At 42.5% G+C, this 24,500-nt stretch overlaps 1 protein-coding gene across 1 annotated transcript in view; it reads right to left on the reverse strand.

Annotated features, from left to right (window-relative positions):
- CTIF (cap binding complex dependent translation initiation factor) overlaps positions 1 to 24,500 on the reverse strand; it is a 531,105-nt gene that overhangs the window by 160,599 nt on the left and 346,006 nt on the right. The window contains exon 9 of the mRNA XM_030192931.1: positions 13,168 to 13,467. Within this exon, the coding sequence (XP_030048791.1) occupies positions 13,168 to 13,467 (300 nt within the window). The remainder of the gene's footprint in view (positions 1 to 13,167; positions 13,468 to 24,500) is intronic.

A 24,500-nucleotide genomic window follows, 5' to 3' on the forward strand; every position in this document is an offset into this window, starting at 1 on the left:
TTAGATATATGAGAAAGATCTAGAAATATTCAATAGATCTTTAAATTTATCAGACTTGATAAAGGTCTAGTATAAGGGAATCAAGTGAGAAAGTACAAAGCATATCCATAATATTTCCAATCCAAAGATCAGCCGGATCCTTGAAGGCAAGAATCAATATGCATTGAGAAACCAAAATATGCCATTTCTGGGGCTCTCTCAAATACAAAATGTAACCTTTGTATCAAGCCACAATACCCACTCCAGGTAGCCTACTGACCATCATGTCTTCCAAGTGGCAGCGTCTGAGCTTCAGTCTTCACTAGTAAACTGTAATATGTAATTATGTTACTATCCACCTTATAATTGAAAGAGAAAAACGCCTAGATTGCGACCCAAATCGGGAGCTAGACGTTTATCTCACAAAAACGAATAAATCGGTATAATGGAAAGCCGATTTTGGACGTTTTCAACTGCACTCCATCGCGGAAGCGTACAAAGTTGACGGGGGCGTGTCGGAGGCGTGGCGAAGGTGGAACTGGGGCGTGGTTATCGGCCGAGGAGAGATGGGCGCCTTTCGCCGATAATGGAAAAAAAGTATGCGTTTTTAGCTAGAATTTAGGGCACTTTTCCTGGACCCTGTTTTTTCACGAATAAGGCCCCAAAAAGTGCCCTAAATGACCAGATTACCACCAGAGGGAATCAGGGATGACCTCCCCTGACTCCCCCAGTGGTCACTAACCCCCTCCCACCACAAAACATGATGTTTCACAACTTTTTATTTTCACCCTCAAATGTCATACCCACCTCCCTGGCAGCAGTATGCAGGTCCCTGGAGCAGTTGTTAGGGGGTGCAGTGGACTTCAGGCAGGTGGACCCAGGCCCATCCCCCCCCCCCACCTGTTACAATTGTGCTGCTTAATGCTTAGTCATCCAATCCCCGCAAACCCACTGTACCCACATGTAGGTGCCCCCCTTCACCCCTTAGGGCTATAGTAATGGTGTAGACTTGTGGGCAGTGGGTTTTGAGGGGCTCAACACACAAGGGAAGGGTGCTATGCACCTGGGAGCTCTTTTACCTTTTTTTTTGTTTTTGTAAAAGTGCCCCCTAGGGTGCCCGGTTGATGTCCTGGCATGTGAGGGGGACCAGTGCACTACGAATCCTGGCTCCTCCCACGAACAAATGCCTTAGATTATTCGTTTTTGAGCTGGGCGCTTTCATTTTCCATTATCACTGAAAAACAAAAACGCCCAGCTCACAAATTGTCGAATAAAACATGGACGTCTATTTTTTTCGGAAATACGGTTCGGTCCGCCCCTTCACGGACCCGTTCTCGGAGATAAACGCCCATGGAGATAGACGTTTTCGTTCAATTATGCCCCTCCCCATTTCTGGGGCTCTCTCAAATACAAAATGTAACCTTTGTATCAAGCCACAATACCCACTCCAGGTAGCCTACTGACCATCATGTCTTCCAAGTGGCAGTGTCTGAGCTTCAGTCTTCACTAGTAAACTGTAATATGTAATTATGTTACTATATGGTGCAGTTATTAGTGAAAATTCTCTATCAAGCGGCATGAGCAGTACAGCTAATTTTACTTGAGGTATTTTTCCAGTCCATATCCATCTACTGATACCATTTATAGATTTTTTTTTTAAAGAAAAAGCAGCGGAAACAGTGACCAGTAATATATAAAACAAATGTGGAGGGGCATTTTCGATATGACGTCCAAGTCCGACTTTGGACGTTTCAAAATGTCCAAAATCCAAATAGGAAATAAAGGCATTTTTGAAAAAAGAAAAACTTTTTTTTTCAAAAATACTATTTCAAATAAGATTTTGTGCTTTATTTTGTTTTTTGGTCCATTTTCAAAAACAACCCCCCCCCCCCCCGAATACGTGCAAAACGTACAGATTCACGCCATTGGGATGTAGGAGGCGCAAGCATTTTTAGTAGACTGGTCCTCTAGATATCCCAGGATAGCAACAGGGCACCCTAGAGTGTACTTCTATGCACTTCATGAAAATGCAACCAAGGTGCACATCTCACCTTTGCTCCCTTATCTTGTCCCCTGAGACCTCCAAAACCCACCCAAAACAGTGTCCCCCACTACAATAGCTCTCATGGGTGAAGGGGGCACCTATATGTGGGTACAGTAGGGTTTTGGTGACCTTGGGAGGGGTCACAGTTTCCACCACAAGTGTGACAGGTAGAGAGAGATAGGGACCTGGGTCCCCCACTGTGTACTGCACCGACCACTACGCTACTCCAGGAATCTGCATGCTGCTCTAATAAACCTGACTTTAACTGTCAGAGGCTGATGTCATATTTTTATTCATATGTTTGGAGGGTGGGAGGGGGTCAGTGACCACTAGGGGTGTACGGGGAGGGGTCACCCCTGATTCCCTCCAGTGGTCATCTGGTCATTAGGGGACCTTTTTGTGCCTTATTCGTTCTGAAAAGGTCCAGACTAAAATGTCTTGGTTTTAAGTACGGGACGTTTTTGTTTTGTTTCAATATGGCTGTAAAACGTCCAATTGTTAGGCACGCCCTAATCCTGCCTTTGAAACGCCCCTGACATGCCCCCTTGTGATCTCGATGCACTGCAGACGAATTGCATAGATAAAACATCTGCAAAATAGGTTTCGAAAATACCGATTTGGACATTTTAAGAAGGAAAACTTTCAAATGGTGATTTACGACACTATTTGGATATTTTTCTCTTTTGAAAATGAGCCCCATAGTAGCCTAGACAATCAATTAATTGTACAGCATTCAAGCCTTACCAACTCACAAAGAACTTTTTTCCAGTTATCTAACTCTTTGAAAAGGTACTGCAGGCTAAATAGTGATCTAGGTAGCAGATTGACACAGTACAGTTATGAGTATCTGTATTGTATTTGATGAGTTTTGTTTTGTAATGTTTTTATTATGTATGTTTGATTTGTACACCGCTCTGGACAAGGGAAGTATATAAATGGTAAGAAATGAAATGAAATGGTCAATGAACGGAAGATGGTTTTGGTGTGGTATGTATGTATGTATAGTGGTGGTGGTGGTGGGTGGAGGGAGGGAGGGGAAAATAACTTTAAAAAGCTACGAGGATCTGGGGAAATCTGTACTCCCAGATATTTAATATACGTATTAGTCCATCTGAATTCAGAACTGGTGATCAAAGACTCTGATCCCCTAGGACAAAGCTTCCCAAACTGAGTCAGGACCTCAAATGAGGTCACAAAATCTGTTTTTGAGGTTGTGACCTTGGTGGACTCTCCATACACACATCAGTATTCTGCACCTCCAGGAGGTAACATAATTTTATTTGGTTGCAATCATGGGGTCACAGGCACAAAAAGATTGAGAAGTACTGCCTTAGGGAGATTTATATAGGGAAAGGAAAATGGGACTTGATATACCGCCTTTCTGTGGTATTTTGCAACTACATTCAAAGTGGTTTACATATATACAGGTACTTATTTTGTACCTGGGGCAACGGAGGGTTAAGTGACTTGCCCAGAGTCACAAGGAGCTGCAGTGGGAATCGAACCCAGTTCACCAGGATCAAAATCCACTGCACTAACCACTAGGCTACTCCTCCACTATAAAATGTGAAGGGATTTTGAAGTTTATACATCCCATTAATTAATAATAATGCTAGTTGGTGACTTGCAAGTGGAACTTGGCTAACTCAAAGTTCGACTGAAACTCAAGCCTTTCAGCATTCAGAACAGAAATGGCCGCTTATCAAATGCCTTTTGGCATCATGAGAAAAGCACAGAGTGGGCTGGATTCACTGCAACAATGTTCACTATTCCAAGCACTCATCTGATATGAACAGAAGAGTTCCTACCTGGTGTAATGCTTGTAAAATCTCTGTACACAGCATGACCTGTTGCATAACATAACAGAAGCTTTCCTAGATCAACAGTATCCTTCATATCTACCTTCTAATACCTCAGTAAACCTTAACTATTCTTCGAGTGAAAAAAAATATTTCCTCCTATTTGTTTTAAAGTATTTCCATGCAATTTCATGCAGTGTCTCCTGGTCTTTGTACTTTTTGAATGCGTGAAAAATCGATTCGCCTCCACCCATTCCACACCACTCAGGATTCTGTAGACCTCAATCATATCCCCCCTCAACCGTCTCTTTTCCAAACTGAAGAGCCCTAACCTCTTTAGCCTTTCCTCATATGGGAGCAGTTCCATCCCCTCTATCATTTTGGTCACACTTCTTTGATCCTTTTTATTTGTTACATTTGTATCCCACATTTTCCCACCTTTTTGCAGGCTCAATGTGGTTTACATATAACATTAACAGCGTTAGCCGATTCCGGTATGAACAAATACATGGTATGAATTAATACAAAGTGATATTGTGGTAGAATGAGGTGCATGTATGGTAGGTACAATTGGGGGGAACTTAGAGAGGGAAGGGGGTAAGAAGAGTCAGGCAATGCCCGTTACGGTCTTTGGTTACATTGTGTCGCAAGTTTTATGTTGGGTGAGTGGGGTATGCTCTTCTGAACAGGTCTGTCTTTAGTGCTTTCCGAAAATTTAGACGGTCGAGGGTAGTTTTTACTGCTTTTGGCAATGTGTTCCATAGTTGTGCGCTTAGGCAGTACCAGCCATGACATCACAGTCAACGTGGAATGTGCCCATTTTGTGGCATTTTGCAACTTGCCCGCTCCCAGGGCACAAGGGAATTCAGGAAAGCTTCTGAGAGACAAGTGAGCCATCTACAAACTTCTTAATGGATCAAGGCTGAGTACTACTTGGAGTGGAGAAGCAGCCTAATAGTGCAGTGGGCTGGAAACCTAGATAATTGGGTTCAATTCCTGCTGTGGCTCCTTGCGATTCTGGGCAAATCACTTAATCCTCCATTGCCCCAGGTACAAAAAAAAACTTAGATTGTGAGCCCACTCAGGACAGAGAAAGTATCTGTATATAATAAATGTAAACCGCATGGGTTGTGGACCAGAAAGGTGGTATTAAATCCATGACCCCTGATCCAGAAAATGCAAGTTCAGTCAGTGCTTTCTGCATAAGAAAATATAATTAAACCAGGAAAAAAAAGAGTTTACGTTGAAGATAATTAATTTCAGCTGAATACTGCATTCTATGAAAACTATGCATGTCACACCCCTCAACTGTTCTCTGTGGTCTGCAGCAGCATTCTTCCCTTGGTTCATTAATCTCATCCCATGGCTTTTCCTACCATCTCTATGCTGATGACTCCCAAATCTACCTTTCTACCCCTGATATCTCACCTTGCATCCAAACCAAAGTTTCAGCGTGCTTGTCTGACATTGCTGCCTGGATGTCTCAACGCCACCTGAAATTAAATATGACCAAAACCGAGCTTCTCATTTTCCCCCCCAAACCCACCTCCCCGCTCCCCCCCGTTTTCTATTTCTGTTGATGGCTCTCTCATTCTCTCTGTCTCCTCAGCTCGAAACCTTGGGGTCATCTTTGACTCTTCTCTTTCCTTCTCTGCTCATATCCAGCAGATTGCCAAGACCTGTCGTTTCTTTCTTTACCATCCAAAGTGGCTCAATCAATTAACAGTTGCTATTCAAAAAAATTTTTCTTTTTAAATATACACCTGTTTTTGAAATATTCAACTTTTCTTAACTTTTTTAAATATATGTAAAAAAGGAGGAAAAAAGCCTCTGTATTCCCGTTTTCAGTACATAATTGTGTCTGTTAACCGGGATGGAATCTTCATAGGCTAAAAAACCTCCTCTTATTTTTAATCAACAAAAATACATCATTGTGACGAACACTTATCTTTTAGTGCCGTCCTTGCCGTTGCAATTTAGCTTCACTCTAATATGCCGACGGGGTCCCGTTTCGCCGTGCAGGCTTTCTCAAGGGAAACATCTCTTGCTACGATGTAAATCTGCTTAACAGATAAAAATATGAATATGAATTAGCCCCTGCATCGTAGCAAGAGATGTTTCCCTTGAGAAAGCCTGCACGGCGAAACGGGACCCCGTCGGCATATTAGAGTGAAGCTAAATTGCAACGGCAAGGACGGCACTAAAAGATAAGTGTTCGTCACGATGTATTTTTGTTGATTAAAAATAAGAGGAGGTTTTTTAGCCTATGAAGATTCCATCCCGGTTAACAGACACAATTATGTACTGAAAACGGGAATACAGAGGCTTTTTTCCTCCTTTTTTACATATATTTAAAAAAGTTTTAAAAAGTTAAGAAAAGTTGAATATTTCAAAAACAGGTGTATATTTAAAAAGAAAAATTTTTTTGAATAGCAACTGTTAATTGATTGAGCCACTTTGGATGGTAAAATTTCATTTGTTTCAAACGTAGTGGTATCGTCCTATTGTCTATTTAAGTTTCTTTCTTTACAACATCCGTAAAATCCGCCCCTTTCTTTCCGAGCACTCTACCAAAACCCTAATCCACACCCTTGTCACCTCTCGTTTAGACTATTGCAATCTGCTTTTTGCTGGCCTCCCACTTAGTCACCTCTCCCCTCTCCAGTCGGTTCAAAACTCTGCTGCCCGTCTCATCTTCCGCCAGGGTCGCTCTACTCATACTACCCCTCTCCTCAAGACCCTTCACTGGCTCCCTATCCGTTTTCGCATCCTGTTCAAACTTCTTCTACTAACCTATAAATGTACTCACTCTGCTGCTCCCCAGTATCTCTCCACACTCGTCCTTACACCCCTTCCCGTGCACTCCGCTCCATGGATAAATCCTTCTTATCTGTTCCCTTCTCCACTACTGCCAACTCCAGACTTCGCGCCTTTTGTCTCGCTGCACCCTACGCCTGGAATAAACTTCCTGAGCCCCTACGTCTTGCCCCATCCTTGGCCACCTTTAAATCTAGACTGAAAGCCCACCTCTTTAACATTGCTTTTGACTCGTAACCACTTGTAACCACTCGCCTCCACCTACCCTCCTCTCTTCCTTCCCGTTCACATTAATTGATTTGATTTGCTTACTTTATTTATTTTTTGTCTATTAGATTGTAAGCTCTTTGAGCAGGGACTGTCTTTCTTCTATGTTTGTGCAGCGCTGCGTATGCCTTGTAGCGCTATAGAAATGCTAAATAGTAGTAGTAGTAGTAGTAGTAGTAGAAAAATCTGTTGACTTGTTGGAAACCTAGCACTTCCTATATAGCTCTGCAAGAAGACATTGGACTGATGTCATCACTTCCTGTCTGGTAGTATATAAGGAAATTCCTGACTCCCAGCCAGTGCCTTTGCAACAGGGCTCCTAGAGTTGTCTAATGTGTGTTGCAGACTTCTTCCAGTCTATCTCCTGTTCCTGCATATGTTCCAGTCTTGTTCCGGTCCTGTTCTGCGTTCTAACCTTGTTCCTGCTTTGCTCCCAGTTCATTTCTTGCTCTGTCTCCAAGCTCCAGCCTTGCTCGGGTTCCTTGCCCGCCACCAGTTAGGTTCTAGCTAGCCCTCGGGTTGGTCAGGTAGTGTCAACTCTGCTAACGACTCACCCCGAGTCGTGACAGCATTTATCCCATACGTGGTAGAAAATCTTTACTATGTAGGCACCCAGGAGTTCCACTGCGTTCAACACTAGCATTATGAGCATTTTAAATGGAGATGCCATCATATATGATTTATGAGGGTAAATTTCAAAAAGACGTGCCCATAAGTAAAGCAGTACTTTATGCGCAGCAGTGGCCTCTTATAAAAGTGCCCATCCAACACGCAGGTAAACTGAGGTGTATACAAACTGTACACACATGAGTTTACCAAACATTTCAAGATCTGTTCCTGACGGTAGGATAGGGGTACACTTTTGAAAATTCAAGCAGCTGCACGTAATATTCCCAGAACAGTTATGCACCACAACGAGCAAATCTAAACATCCATGCATAGCTTTCCTGGAGTAATTATTTTTTATGGTCAATTATGTTTAAATATCACCACTGTTGTAAGTACAATAATATGAGACCTAGTATTTGAACAGTTAATAGAGATTTCTATCAGTATAATTTTTAAATTTGATAGCACATTCATAAGGCTATACAATATTGATATTGTATCAAGGCTAATGGGAGATTTAATATTAATTCTGTAGGATTCATCATGTTCGTAGAGAAATCTAACAGCAGTGACCAAGTATCATGGAATCTTTTTAAAGAATTACAATTTCCTGCTATTTTGCGTTCATAATGTGTTATTGAGCATACATAATTCCACCAATGAAAGACTGAGCAAGAAGAAGCCAATATCCAGTACCAAAGAGCCGCCTTGATTGCTGTCGCTGTTAACATATCAAATAAAACTTGATGTTGTTCAGATAATATGTCAGCTATTACAATAGCAGGAAACAGTATTATGTGGAATGATATAGGTATATCAATATTGAATATCTGTTTGATAATGATCCATAAAACTGAATAAGAAAGCAGTCAAACAGCAAATGTTGAAAAGTTCCTTTACACTGACGACATGCAGAAGCAGAAGAGCTTTTGACAGAACTGCTCTTTAAATGTCCATATTGGAATTATGTGTATGCTTTCACTTTGAAAATCCACCAAAGTCCATACAGAGAAAACTATACGTGTACATTTTTAACTCTGCACACAGGGCCGCCGAGAGGGGTGGACAGGGGGGACAAAATTCCCGGGGTCCGGGCTTCCAAGGGGGCCCGGTGCCGCAGTCCCACCCGCCACCGGGCCCCTTCTACCTGAACCATCGCCAGCAGAAGTGCTGTCTTCTGTTCTGACTCCGGCGTGCGCGGCCCACACAGATGCGCTCCTCTCAGCTGATCTTCGCTGTACTCTGCAGGGATTCTGTGTGTCTGTGCGTCTGACATGCAGGACATCAAACGCAGAGAAGCCCTGCAGAGTACAGCGAAGATCAGCTGAGAGGAGCACATCTGTGTGGGCCGCGCACGCCGGAGTCAAAACAGAAGACAGCACTTCTGCTGGCGGACGAGGGTGGGACTGTGGCGCCGGGCCCCCCTCAGGGGGGCCACGATGACAACCTGGGGGGGTGGCAGTGGGGGCAGGGCCCATGGGGCATGGCTGGGGGCCCAGGGACGGCCTTGTCCCGGGCCCGGCCCAGTCTCTCGGCGGCCCTGTCTGCACATAAGGGGGTATCTAGCTATGTGAAGTCTTCTTTTTTTTTTGTTTAAATTGCACAAAACAAAAAAACCTCCATAGGAAAATTAAATATATCTTCCTGTCAATCAAAGTCCACAAGTTACAGGATGTAGAACCAAGATACTTTTCAAGGAAATGTGCAACAATGACTAAACCAAAACCTGTAAATGGCATATCATACGGAGTACCTAACATAGTAACATAGTAGATGACGGCAGAAAAAGACCTGCACGGTCCATCCAGTCTGCCCAACAAGATAAACTCGTATGTGCTACTTTTTGTGTATACCTTACCTTGATTTGTACCTGTCCTTTTTGAGGGCACAGACCGTATAAGTCTGCCCAGCACTATCCCCGCCTCCCAACCACCAGCCCCACCTCCCACCACCGGCTCTGGCACAGACCGTAAAAGTCTGCCCAGCACTAGCCTCGCCTCCCAGTAGATATCAACAAAGAAGCTGCCTGAGGAGACAGTTCCTCTGGAATCCTGGAATGTACAAATGAAACCAAATGAGCTGGTTCGTAGAAGAGGTACTTACAGGCTCACCCCGCAGTGGTGCTTCTGTGATGTGTCTGGTGGGGTTCTTGGAGCCCCACCGGCTGAAAACTCAGGATCTCTCCCTCACCTATCCTGCAGGCGTTCTGGCATCTGAACTCCACCTTCTCCCTCCCACCCCTCCAAACCTTTTAAAGGCTTTCATTTCTTTGTCAACTGCGACTCATACCTGCCGTTTGTGCCAAACCCAGGCCTTCCCCTCTGTTGCTATATAGGCGACATCAGGTCAGAGGGAAGGCTCGGGGCCAGCATGTGCAGAAAGGTACGAGTCGCTGTTTTCTGCTGGCAAAGAAACGAAGGCTTTAAAAGGCAGGTGGGGGAGGACGGAAGTTGAGAGAAGCCTGGTCAACTGGGGGGGGGGAGAAAGAAGGAGGGACGCCAGGCAGGGGGTGGATTCTCATGTCCACCCACAATTGAGTGTCTGGCTATGCCCCTGGTTATTCCACATTTGCATGGAAAATTTAACCAAAACAGACCACAGAGCTGAGAAACTCCCAGTCTCAAAGCCCAAAACTGTTGTTTCCTCTTTTGTTTTGCACAAGCGACATCAGGGTAACCTTCAATTTTACAATTTACATCGCCATTGCAAATGAACATTCTCAACACCTGATCTATTGAGTTATAGTACAAAGGTAACCAAGTTGCAAGAGACACTCCTTGGTGATCTCCTTCTACCATTTGTATCAGACTTAATTCATCCAAAGTTGTATCAGAACCAGGAATTACAGCCTGAGTTTGAGCTACAATTTTCCTAAAAGGAGGTAAAATAGAATGCCCTTGATACAGGTGGATAAGATTGTTCTGGTATTTCCAAACCTCATGGAAATACTGCTTTAAAATTAACGCTAGCACCTACTTGTCTTTATAAAATAATAACGTAAGCAGCAGACAGACACATTTACCACCAGCCCTAGAGCTGGTGTAAATGTTCATGCCAATATTTGTCAAGCATGGTGTAAACTGAATCTTATAATCTATACATGTACTTGCAAAGTGTGAATCATTTCAAAACGTGTACTTTTTGTGCAGTTGGTATCTTAGATGAGGCCATTTATGAGCGGTCAATATTTATAAAAGGTATATGGCCACATCTGTATGCAAACAACCACAATACACTAAACTGGGTGTATACTTTACCACTAAAAATATGCACCCTATTACAAAATTACTCTCTACAGATGTTAAATTCTCACTTACAAAGCAACGGAAATTGTATTCAATGTTATATCTATGCAATACACAAAATTTAAACATTTTAATCATTAACAATGAAATAATTCCATTATTTTGCCAGATGAAAATTAAGCTTGTAATAACACAATAGACAGAGAAATGATAGTTCATCATGACTATTCCTCCCAGCATACAATAGTAACTACTTCAAACCTGGCACAGTCCATGGCATTAAGCCACGCAGATTACTGTAATGGAATCTATGCGGGATGCAAGGATCAAATCATAAAGAAGCTTCAGACCGCTCAAAATACAGCATTTGGAAAAACACATTTTGACAGCGCCAAACCACTCAGAGAAAAATTGCACTGGCTACCAATGAAAGAACGCATCACTTTCAAAATCTGCACAACTGTTCACAAATTATTTAAGGCGAGGCACCGGGATACATGACAGACCTCATCGACCTGCCAACCAGAAACACCACAAAATCTGCACGATCATATCTAAACCTCCACTACCCAAGCAGCAAAGGACTCAAATACAAATCCACCTATGCAACCAGCTTTTCCTACCTAAGCGCACAACTATGGAACGCATTGCCAAAAGCGGTAATAACTACGCTCGTCCACCTACATTTTCGGAAAGCACTAAAAAGACAGACCTGTTCAGAAGAGCATACCCCACTGACCCAACATAAAAATACCGGTCACTTGTGACAAAACATAACCAAAGACTGCAACGGACATTACCTGACTCTTCTTCCCCCTTTCCCTCTCTAAGTTCCCCCAACTGTTTCCTACCATACATATACCTCATTATACCACAATATCACTTTGTATTCATTCATACTATGTATTTGCTCAAACCGTAATCGGCTAACACCGTTAACGGTTATATGTAAGCCACATTGAGCCTGCAAAAGGTGGGAAAATGTGGGATACAAATGTAACAAATAAAAACTAGTGGCATCCTATATAACATGCTGTTTTGCAAAGCCATCACTGATGCACTGAAAGGCTATAATTGAAGTGGTTGGGAACTCTTCATGGTTCAAACTGCCCTCTTTCTTACTCTAAAGCATACAACTGTACAGACGTGATGCCCCAACCTAAACTGCATAACATTTATGATTGTTTATATTCCCTAGTATAAAAGTGTAACATGTATAACCTCTGTTCTATAAAATTTCAGCCCATCATGACTGATCCAGTAGCTGTACAGTGGGGCCTGTCTACCACATAAGGAAATTTCTCCCTTATATGGTAAACAAAATCTGCACAGGATGCATCAGGCAGGGCGGGGCATTGCCATTTTGCAGATGACGGTGCCTGGAGGAAGGAGCAAATAGGCATCACTCTTCCTGCCTCCTTCCAGGTGTGGTGCTAGGGGGTCTTGGGTTTGGGGGGGGAAGCAACTTGACTATCAGGGAGTTTTTTTATCGGATGGGGGACACCACTAGACTTATGCAGGTGGGAAGGAGAGGGGCCTGGGGGCCATTGGACCACCCATGAATCTTTATTTAATTTCGGAGGCATGGGGGGTGCTGGGCTGAGTCAGGTCAGAAGAGGGGGTTGGGGTGGGTGCTACTAGATATTAGGGATATTTTGGGGGGTGGCAGGTTGGGGGTTAGGGATAGGGCATGTGTTTTTTTTTTTTTTTAATGTCAACTTTTCTGTCAGTGCCTGAGCCAATCACCGCTCAAGCACTAAAAGGAAAGTTGACATTTAGTGGTAAGCCGAAATTTACCACTGCAAATTATACATGGCAGTAATCTGCATGCTCATTAGTTTCCGCATGCTGCAGCTACTTTTTTTTTTTTGCTAATTTTGCAGTAGAATGAAGACTCTACTATAAACCTTTCAGCATTGGCTTCAGAATCTTTGTTTCCACTACCTCGTTAGATAGGCCAACTGACTCATGGACACGATGTAGTTGTTGGAAAAAGGAACATATTAGCATGGTAGTGCAGTCAACCATAAACCAGAGAACCTCGATCTACCAGTCATAGATCAAAGATCTTCTTACCTTTTTCAACACAATTGCTCAACATATACTGTGAATTCGGTCAAGTTGAAATACAATAAATTTGTACATGCATTTCTTGAATTTGGGGGACAAGGATTTGCTTAAAAGAAGCAAGAAGTTGTTCTTCAAAACTGAAAGGAGAATATATATATTTGTATATGAAACATCTTTCTTAAAAACATATAAACATTTAGAACCATGAAATATTCACATAATCTTTATTCCACCTGCTAGTATGATATTCTCGACAATTAATTTTATAATAATGAAACTTGAGAAAAGTACAGCTACAATAACACTTAATAGACTTCAGAACAAACTATCTCATTACCTGCAGCATGTTGAGTAGGAGGCTTCTGAACTTGGTTCCTTCCACCATGAAGAGAGCCATTTTGTCACAGAGTTTGGCAGCTGTGGCAGCAAAGCTCCTGTCCGTCACTGCCTTCTGATAAATAGTTTTTACAATTTCACCAAGCATCTCCTCTGAATTTGTGGAGTTCTGAGCCTCCTCCATGAAGGTTGTAAGTTTTGAGTCAACATCACTGCTATTGTTTCTCATGCTGTTCAGAATTTCAATTAGTTTGTCCATTTTGTTCTTCTGGGGATTCGGGATCTCCACAGGGACGTCATCCTAGTTTCCAAAAGGGAAGAAAAAAAAAAAACAACACATCATCATATCCTAGGTACTGGACATGTTCCAAGTCATGGAAAATAGCTTGTGTGTCATCATCTTTCAGTGGCTATTGAGGAAACAGTAACATTCCAGAAAAAAAAAATACCACAATGCTCTTTGCTTGGCTAGATGCTTTCCGCCCACAGAACAATTTGTGTTTTTCAGCAAATTCTAATAAAGAAAAGCTGGGTGCCTCCAACTCGTATTTCTCTTCGTACATACTGAAGAAACAAAAGGTGGCAGAAGGCCACACCACAAATAAACCCTATTCTTATACAAGGCACTGTTGACGATTGAGGTGTATGGTCAACATTGAAAATCCTTTATTGAGCATCACCATCTGAAGATCCAGTTTAAAATTAAATATTCCTGAGGGTTGGCATGTTTTCCCCTTTCTGGCATACTAACCATATAAAGGATGTCTTGACTTTGTATACATACTTAGCTACAGGATGACATACTGGACTTTATTCAATAAAGATTACTTCCTTAGGTATGGAATGGGAAAATGTCCTTTACAGAATAAGGTCCAATCCCTCTAGGAAGTAAGCAACTTTGGAGAGTAGAGAGCTGCACGGTAACAAGGCTTTGCGGAACTCCCGCAGGGATCCCCTCCAGGGCCACAGGACTCGCACAGGGATGGACGCAGGTCCTGAGGGGTTCCGCAGTAGTGTAGCACCACGCCAGTGTACCTGCCTATCCTTGTTCACCAGTGCAAAGAAAACTGAAGATGGTACTGTATCAGGGGGCAGGACAGATAAATATGCACCTGGTGAGTGCAACCTATGTGTGGCGATTGCCGAGTGTGACCTCCCAACCCCACCCCCTGCCGCAACGCCATTATTTCTCGCAAAAACAACTGCCTATACTCCATGTCGCAGGGCAACCTTCGCCCTCTCCCACCTTCTTGGATCACAGTGGAGGTGCAGCATTTTTACAGTCGACCCGAATCCGGGTTCATCCAACACTGAAGCAAACTATTGCTAGTCTACTGCAGGTATGCTTCCCAACAGGTCAGAAAATTTAATTAGCAAAAAAAAATACAAAAAAACAATACAAAAAACAAACAAAAAAAAACCTTGTTAGTATTTATAGAGATGGCAACTTCAATTGCTGATACTGCCTGTTTCAGCTCACAGTCCCCTACCTTTTTGTAAAAATATATTGCAGTTTATTTTTAATATTGTTTAAGATTAGTTTTCCCCATGTTCTCACTGAAACTTATTAAAAAGTGTTCAAAAATTGTGCTCTGGGCCTTATTTTGCTATCCTACATTAAAAAAAAAAAAGGAAAGCCAAAAGTACTTGAAAACATTACACCACTTAAAAGGACGGAAAGTCATCCAAAAAATACCACAGTACTGCTTACAAAATAAATAGCTCAAAAAAAGCATATATTAAATATACTTTTTTGTTGCTACTGAGATGTGGAAAACAAAGCTCCTACATAACTTGTCTTCCTTATTGCTGTTGGTTTTTTTTAATAACTACAGTAGAACAGTGTCCATGAACAAAGCAACTGGCAAAAAGAAAATAATTTGGTTTTGATTTGTCCTTTTGCTGCACACCAATACAAATATTGTCTGAGGGAGACAAGAAAGGCACTTTTAGAAATTAAACAGCTACATTTTGGCTTAGCTACTTACCATGCATGGTGAAGGTACCAGTCGAGCAAATGTCTTTGTTCCCTTTTGTATGAGGCACTCGCCTCCACCTACCCTCCTCTCTTCCTTCCCGTTCACATTAATTGATTTGATTTGCTTACTTTATTTATTTTTTGTCTATTAGATTGTAAGCTCTTTGAGCAGGGACTGTCTTTCTTCTATGTTTGTGCAGCGCTGCATACGCCTTGTAGCGCTATAGAAATGCTAAATAGTAGTAGTAGTAGCCTTCTGCTTGTCTAAGAAGATTTCTACCAGGGTTGGATTTGAGTCTTTGGTATCTATAGGTTATCACTGAAAGTGGGGCTCTTAGGCACCAGAGAATGGGGGGCCTTTTCTACATTCCCCCTGGTACTGTTGCCTCTCCTCTCACCTCATATCCTTCACCTGTCTAAGGAGCCAATGCTGCAGAGTCAAAAGGAATTGCTCTGCTCCTTTTCCAGCCCCTCCTTTCTTTTTCCCCAGCATGTCATTAGAAGGGGATGGGGCTGAAACAATAAACTAAGTTTCAAGACATAGGTGGTCAGCGACTCAGATGTTTGGGGGAGGGGGACTAAAGTGGGGCAGGACTGGGGTTATCTTAGAACGGGTGAGGATGAAGAAGATTACTTGCGGGGACGGATGAGATTTCTGTCCCCCTGTAACTCTCTAGGAGAGTTATACAAAATAGAAATTAGCCTTCAAAGATGTACTAATCCTTTAACAGTGCTGGGGAAAAATATCACATTGCATATTTTGTCCGGGGGGGGGGGGGGGGGGGGAGGGAGGAAGCAGCTGATGTCTCATGGTGCCCACAGTCTAATAAACTCTCTCGATACCTGCTCATTTATAGTAACACAGATGATGATGTCAGATAAAGACCCGAATGGTTCATTCAGTCTGCCCAACAACATAAACTCATAGCATAAGGTATGATGTGATACTACATATACATACTTGATCTGATCTGTCCATGCCATTTTCAGGGCACAGACTGTAGAAGTCTACCCAGCACTGGCTTTGCTTCTCAATTACTGGTGGTGCCATCTAATCACTGCTAAGCTTATATGGTTCCATGCCTTCCACACAAGACTTCTTTGTGTTTATCTCATGCATTTTTGAATTAGGTTACCATTTTCATCTCCACCACCTCCCACGGGAGGGCATTCCAGGCATCTACCAAATATTAGATGTCTGTATCATATCACCCCTATCTCTCCTTTCCTCCAGGGTACACACATCTTCAGGTCATCAAGTCTCTTCTCATACGTCTTGTGGCGCAAACCTCATACCATTTTCATCGCTCTTCTCTGAACCACTTCAAGTCTTTTACGTCCTTAGCGAGATATGCCCTCCAAAACTGAACACAATACTCCAAGTGAGGCCTCACACTTGTACAGGGGCATTAATACCTCCTTTTTTTTCTGCTATTTATACCCCTCTCTATGCAGCCTAGCATCCTTCTGGCCATGGCCACCACCTTGTCTCACTGTTTCTTCACCTTGAGATCCTCAGATACCATCTCCCCAAGATCCCTCTCCTAAGCTGTGCTTATCAATCTCTTTCCTCCTATCTCATACATTTTGTTTGGATTTCTACACTTCTTCGCATTAAGACCTTTGATCGTTCTTCTAATGTGCCCTGGGATTTGTAGTATGGAGTGTTACACACAATTTGGATTTCTGCCGGGTACTTGTGTCCTAGCTTGTCCAGTGTTTGGACCATTGGTCTGACCCAGTATGGCTACTCTTATGTCCTAAGTTAACATCTCTTATAATGGAGTCTCCTAGCAGTAAGAATTTTCTGCTTTGAACCGATCTGTCATAGTTTTGGGGATGTCCTTTGGATCGAGTTACATTCCTTGCCTCTGGCTCCACCTCTGTACTTCTTTTCTTACTATCATAATGCTCCAATGCAACAAAGGAATTATACAGGGGCAAAGGTTGGGAAGGTGGATGCTTCTGTGACACATAATCTACCCGAGCCTACTGGGACCCATCGATTCCTCTGTTGCTTTATTCTTTGTGGCAGTGCTGGTGGTAAGTTGGCTGGGAATTGAGTAGTCCTTGATGTGCCCTGTACAGAACACCAATCAGCACTGATTTCTTTTGGTGCCAGATTTTGAGTGCCTTTTACTGAATCTAGTCCTGTGTGACCTATGCACTCAAGTTCTAGAATACTGCTAAGTGCGCACTGTTACATTCATGCATGTAAACGCACTTTCACTCGGAGTGCTAGCATAAAGGCACTTAATTTAGGCTACTGGTTCCCAAACCTGGTCCTTCTATCCCAAGACAACTAGAATCCAGTACAAAAAATAATATGGCTTCACAATCAGTCTTGGAAGTCAGGTCATAGTTTTACATAAGTTCATGTCTCCAACTCACTTAAAGGTCCCTCTCTATTACAAATGGATGATGGTACTTCTCCATCTGCATCGTGGGTGGTCCTACAGAATCTATTAAGAAGATTAGCGAAGGCTGAACTTCATGGAGCTACAATGATAGAATAGTGTAAAAAGGAGTATATCCCTCGAGGATTGAGAACTGCAAAGGAACCTAAATTATTTCTAGAAGATAAGGATTTTTTTGGAAAAATTGGCAGGTATTCTCAATAAATGCTCATTAGATTTAATGGTATTGATAATTGATAAAACCACCAAGGAGACTGTTCTGTCTATTAAGAAAGAGGTTGATGTTACTGAAACCCTCTTGAAGCAGCATGAAAAGGATGATATCTTTAGTAAACACGAAGATCTAAAACATAAAATAGATCAATTTAGATTTGAACTGCAGAGAGTCAAGATTAAAAAATTCCATCGAGATGAAAAAGATTATGAAAATAAAACTATTTATACCTGGATGAATAAAGATAAGTCCCTTATAAGCCCAGCTTTTGAAGAGGAAGTGGACTCTACTGACAGTGAATTTTCCAGATCAGGGTCTAATGGGTCTTTTTTGGAATTAGGAAGAGGACGCAGAGGCAAAGGGAGAGGAAGGCATCTGAGATGAGGAAGTAGACAAGAGCAGTCAAACCCTATGAACAGGATGGATCGACCACACACATCGTCACAACAGTAAAAGACTCCACTGTCAGTAATTTATTATATATAAAAATTAAGGAAGTACTCATTTTAAAGAAGCTAGCTAAATAATCAGGAAAGCAAAGATGCAAATAGAAGAAAAATAGCCAATACGGTAAAATGGAGGGTCCAGATATTTTTAAGATATGTTAGTGACAGACAGCAGAAAGTGCAAAATTGGCATTGCGAGACTCGGGGTGAAGAGGAGGAATAAGTAGAAGCTGATAAGCAGAATTGCTTAACAAATATTTCTGTTCTGCATACAGAAATGAAGGGCCGTAAAAGACAAATACAAATAAGAATGGAAGTGAAGTAGAACTTAAAGACTGTTCTTGAGGAGCTAGCTAAACTACAAGGCAGACAAAGCATTGGCACCGGATGGAATAAATATGAAGGTACTGAAGGAACTTAGGGAACTTCTGGTGACTCCGCTGTCTGACCCTTTTCAATGCTTCTTTAGAGTCAGGATTGGTCCCGGCGAGCTGGAGAAGGGAAGATATTATCCCCACTCCACAAAAGTGTTAGTAAGGTGGAGTGTGGGAACTACCTGCCAGTTGGTCTGACTTCTGTGATAAGTAAACCGATGGAAATTCTTCTAAAAAGATGATTGGAGTGGAGGAGTGGCCTAGTGGTTAGGGTGGTGGACTTTGGTCCTGAGGAACTGAGTTCGATTCCCACTTCAGGCACAGGCAGCTCCTTGTGACTCTGGGCAAGTCACTTAACCCTCCATTGCCCCATGTAAGCCGCATTGAGCCTGCCATGAGTGGGAAAGCGCGGGGTACAAATGTAACAAAAAACAAAACAAAAAGGAGGACAGATTGAGCAAGCCCAGGTTTTACTTCAATTACTTTCAATGGAAGTAAAATCCAGACTGGCTCAATGTAAGGGTTAAAATTCTTCTGTGCATGAAGGAAGAACAGGGCTTGGAGATGATTGTATCAGATATCTTAAGGTGACAAAAAAAGATTTTTAAAAATGGCAAAGGCCAGAAGCTGGCTTGGGTACACAGAGGGAGGAATGGCCAGCAGGAAAAAGGAAGTGAAAATGGAACTTGGAGGGAACAATAAAGAGAAAAGTTATTCTCCCTTGCCTTTTTGAGGCTTGTTCTAGGTGTCCTAGCTTCAGCTATTCCTTTAACTGCTACTAAGATCTAAATATCTACTGGAAAATTGTTCATGAATCTTAAACATGCTGCAAAGGACAGGAAAGAAAAATATGATTTGTCACATTTATCAGTTTCTTTTTAAAAGTAAATGTAACAGTTTTCAGGCCTCTAAATGGGTCATTTTGAGTCTCTTTTATGGTCATTAACTATGGGCCTTGTTTACTAAGCGGTGCTAAGGGCGTGTTAGCATTTTTAGCGCAAGCATGCACAAAACGCTAAGTCACCCACAGGAACGCGACTTAGTTAACAGGGCTCTATGTTTCTTAGTAAATTCAGTCTTTTCATCTGAAATTTGTCCATTTTTGGCAGATGCACAAACAAAATTTCCCCAGGCAACCCAATACCAACCCCCCTCCTCTTCCATGTCTTAACTGACTTGTCAATCTGAATTACACTGATTTTAACATGGGCCCACTGGTATTTACGCTCTCAACTGCAGATATATCAAATTATATCCATCAACAACTAACCAATAAAGGAGAGAAGTTACAGAGCCAATCTAACACAGTTATACCACAAATCTTCTCTTTCTTTATTCCTGTGCTGCCTGACCTGAAGTCACTTGACGCAGTTCACAAAACCACAAAAAGTAGCTTGAAAATTCTTAACTCAACTATATGGGTAATATAATTCAACTATTCAATTGCACCAGTTACTTTTCAAATCACCTTTCCTATTTGCTGCACAAACTTACACCTTCAGACTGGTTGTGCATTACAGGAACTCTTTCCTGCGGGAATAATGACGGCAGATGAAGCTTCTGTTGGTAAATGAATGTTGCTTTGCTGGGAAATTTGGTGACTTGGAGGTCGAGATGGAAGAGAACGTCTGGGGTTTTGTAGCCTAGAACTAAACAGTATGTTAATACCAAAGCTGCTATATAGAACAGACAAATAATACCACACCAAAACCCACAAAGGGAACTCCCTGCAAACAGAACGACAAATCTTAGGCCCAGATGCTCAAAATCTAATACTGGTGCAATGAGCAAATAGCGCAGAAACTGCGAGCATGTTAATGTGTGCAACATGCACAAAACCTTCCATCTGCATCCCTGCTATACCCTCATTGAGGGCTTTTAGAAGTGGATTTCCTGGCCAAGGGTCACAGCTTGCTCTTGGGAAAACACCGAGATCTGGACCAGTTTCTTTCAGGTCCTCTCCAAACATAAAATGCTCCTGGAAGGGAAGATTGCTCAGACATGCCTTAGAGACTGAATCTGTCGATCAACTTAACGCAGAAAAAACACAATGTCTTGTACTCACCTCCCAACATAACACAAAAAACTTCCATAATCACACCATACTGCTCTCTTCCAGTCTCACAAAACTTGAAAATTCTTGGAGTTACTATTGATCGAAACCTCACTCTCGATACCCACGTGAAGAACACGACAAAAAAGATGTTCTACACCTTGTGGAAACTCAAAAGAGTAAAACCATTCTTCCCGAGATACATCTTCCGCACCTTGGTACAGTCAATGGTAATAAGCCATCTGGATTACTGCAATGCACTATATGCGTGCTGCAAAGAACAGACTATCAAAAAACTCCAAACAGCCCAGAATACTGCCGCCAGACTCATATTTGGAAAAACTAAATATGAAAGTGCAAAACCCCTAAGAGAGAAACTGCACTGGCTCCCACTTAATGAACGCATTGCGTTCAAGATATGTACGATTGTACACAAAATTATCCATGCAGACGCCCCGATCTACATGCTGGACCTAGTGGACCTACCTCCCAGAAACACCACAAGAACTACTACTACTACTACTACTATTTAGCATTTCTATAGCGCTACAAGGCATACGCAGCGCTGTACAAACATCCCGCAAATTTCTCAATTTGAACTTCCCCAGCTGTAAAGGACTAAAATACAAGCTGATGCATGCCACTACCTTCTCCTACACGAGCACGCAAATATGGAATGCTCTACCCACAGACCTGAAATCAATTGTCGAAACAAATAACTTTCGCAAATCTCTGAAGACAAACTTCTTCAACAAGGCCTACAACTAGAACCAACAGCTTCACTAATTCAGTTTCCCAACCCAACCAGTTATGAAAATCCACTTCTACTATCACCCGCCCAATCACTTCCTCTTTCTTCCCTACTTAATCTCTACACACTACTAACTGTATCTGCTATTCTGGAATGACAATGTCATAACAAAACTATGTAAGCCACATTGAGCCTGCAAATGGGTGGGATAATGTGGGATACAAATGCAATAAATAAATAATAATAATAATAACTGCACAGCTAAAGCCATCTGCAGGCCACTGAGACCACAGACCAAGAGCACATGCAGACTACGTCATAAAGAACATCTGCCACAAAGGACATTCCCAACTCCAACTGTGCTACCTCTGGGGTCACAGGCACCTGTTAGATCCAGCGAAACATAGCCATGCTTCTACCACAGACCTGCCACTTGAACCCCCCCCCCCCCCAATGCAATGGAACTGAAAACCTCCTTCAAAAGGTGGTCCACCTTTCTGATCTGGGAGTCCCTCAGAGCCAAACTGTCCTCCATCAAAATGGTGATCATCTTAGTCACCATGGTATCCACTGCTGCACCAGTTTATCTTGCACAATCTGCTAGAGGTGGAGAAATACTAACAAGCACTGTTCCCTCTAAGCTGAGTGGGTGTTCTTCAAATGCATTGCCGCCAGTAGGGGGCAGTGCTTCAATATTGTGTTTTCAATCACCAGGGACAGACAGGTTCCCTGGAATCCTACAGAGCTTGTCTGTCCTTCACTATTGAAAATGTGATAGTGAAACAGCACCCTCCCCACCAAACTGGCAGGACTGTAGGTGTAGGACTCCCACTCAGCTTAGAGGGAATAGTGTTAAGTTTCAGGATGCACCACTCTTTATACCAGTGTTTTCACTGGAAACTTCAGCTTGTCTGCCTCCATCTGCTGGTAGGGTGACATAACCCATCAGTCTGGGCTGGTTTAGAAGGATGATAATGAAAAAAGCCATTTTGGAAACCCAGATAAAATATATTCCACACATCAAGAAAGGTCGCAACAAGACCGAACAATGGCCAGCATGATTTAAGGGTGATGAAAGTGAAAGAGTGTTCTTTTAAAAAATGGAAAGCAGACCCTATTGAAAACAGAGATGAGTACAAACACTGGCAAGTTTGAGGCAAAAAGGTAATAAGGCAGTCCAAGAGAGACTTTGAAAAGAAGCTTGCTCTAGAGCCAAGAACTCATACTAAAAACTTTCTGAAGTACTTTCAAAGCAAAAAAGCCCACGAGGAAGTCAGAGGAACTGTCTGATGACCAAGGAGGAAAAGGAGTACTCAGGGAGAATAAGGCAATAGCAGAAAAATGAAATGATTTCTTTGCCTTGGTTTTTACTGAGGAGAATGCTGAGTTCATACCAACACCGAAACCTTCTTTAATAGTGATTATTACTTCTAGAAGATCTCTTACAACAGTGGTCCTTGTAGCATAATGGAGACCATAGCTGTCCCAGGCAGTGCCTGTGAGGGAGAATGCTGCCTGCTCCGTCTTCTCTCACAGGCACCACCTGGTGCACTTATGATCTCCCTTATGCTCTGAGGACTGCCCCACCTACAGCACTGTGCTTCTGCTGGCCTACATAGCCCCCGGCTTAGATCGCGGTCAGTGCGGCAGAGGGGATGGAGAGGACTTTCAGATGCAGTTTGTTTGGGTGCCCAAACAGCAGCACCAAAAAGTCACACTCCCAACCATAGTACTTCGATCCTATGCAATAAACTCCAAAGTGAAGAGGTCAGAAACAATAGTATTAGTATGGTAAATATTATTGAACTAATAATGATGCTGGCCCTTGATGGATGGATGGATGGATGGACCAGTGACAGCATAGAAAGTAGCCTTAGAGGATGCTCCATTCTTTTTGGGCTGTGTATAATGGCAGTCTGTAGAGCAAGTAGTATGAACTGTGAATGTAGAGGGCATATAAGGGAAGGTGATTTATGAACCTGGTTACACTCGTAACAAAGTACAGCTGTTTTGGGCTACCAAAAATGGGGGAAATTGCACAGAGCAGCTATGAAGGCCGGATATTTGGAAGACAGCTTCGATATTTTTGGCAGCCGTTTGAATGATTACAAAGCTTTGCGGTGAAATGTGGATGAGGCCTGGTTATTGGATTCATTATGGAACTTCTAAGAACCAAAGAGAAAGATGACTAGGCCTGAAATATCCAACTGAGGAGGCAGTGTACTGTGATGGAATTTAAAACATGCATGGGACCAGGACAGAGACAGAGGGAAGTAATAGGGAATAGGACTGAGTGGTCAGATACAAAATATGGGAGAAGCTGCTGTTTTGTTTGGGTACGGGACTCTGTTATTACTTACCATCATGTACTACATTGCTATGAACATCTAGAGGATGTATGGCCAATTCTGGTCCTCCAAAGCAGTAAACAGGTCTGGTTACCAGGATAGCCATAGAGTGGCCTAATGGTTAGGGTGGTGGACTTTGGTCCTGGGGAACTGAGTTCGATTCCCACTTCAGGCACAGGCAGCTCCTTGTGACTCTGGGCAAGTCACTTAACCCTCCATTGCCCCATGTAAGCCGCATTGAGCCTGCCATGAGTGGGAAAGCGCGGGGTACAAATGTAACAAAAAAAAAAAAAAGAATAAGAACATGAAATGTCTGCATACTATGGGGATGGTGCATGCAAACATCTCATATACATATTCTTTATATTATTTTGAAAACCAGACCTATCTGTGGCACTTGAGGAATGGATTTGGCCAATCCCGATCCAGAAACAGAGAAACAAGTAACTGCACTCAGAACCCAGTTTCTAAAATGTTTTCTTTAATGCTTTCAAAATTTCATGCCCTTTCTGCTGCCTGTGCCAACAGTCGTTAGCGCTAACGACAAACATCTAATCTATACGGAATCATTAATGATATGTAATATATATCCCAAAGCATGTCTCACAAAGTATGCTGGGGTCGATATTCAGTGGGGATTTACCCAAGTAGGACAGCTCCTACCCCAAATATGTCCAGCTGACCAGGTCCATACCTGGATTTATATCCAATCAGACCGCCTCAGCACTATGGGGTACATTCATGAAAATGCGC

This window comes from Microcaecilia unicolor, chromosome 2 (genome assembly GCF_901765095.1).
Source record: "Microcaecilia unicolor chromosome 2, aMicUni1.1, whole genome shotgun sequence".
NCBI classification, from domain to species: Eukaryota; Metazoa; Chordata; class Amphibia; order Gymnophiona; family Siphonopidae; genus Microcaecilia; species Microcaecilia unicolor.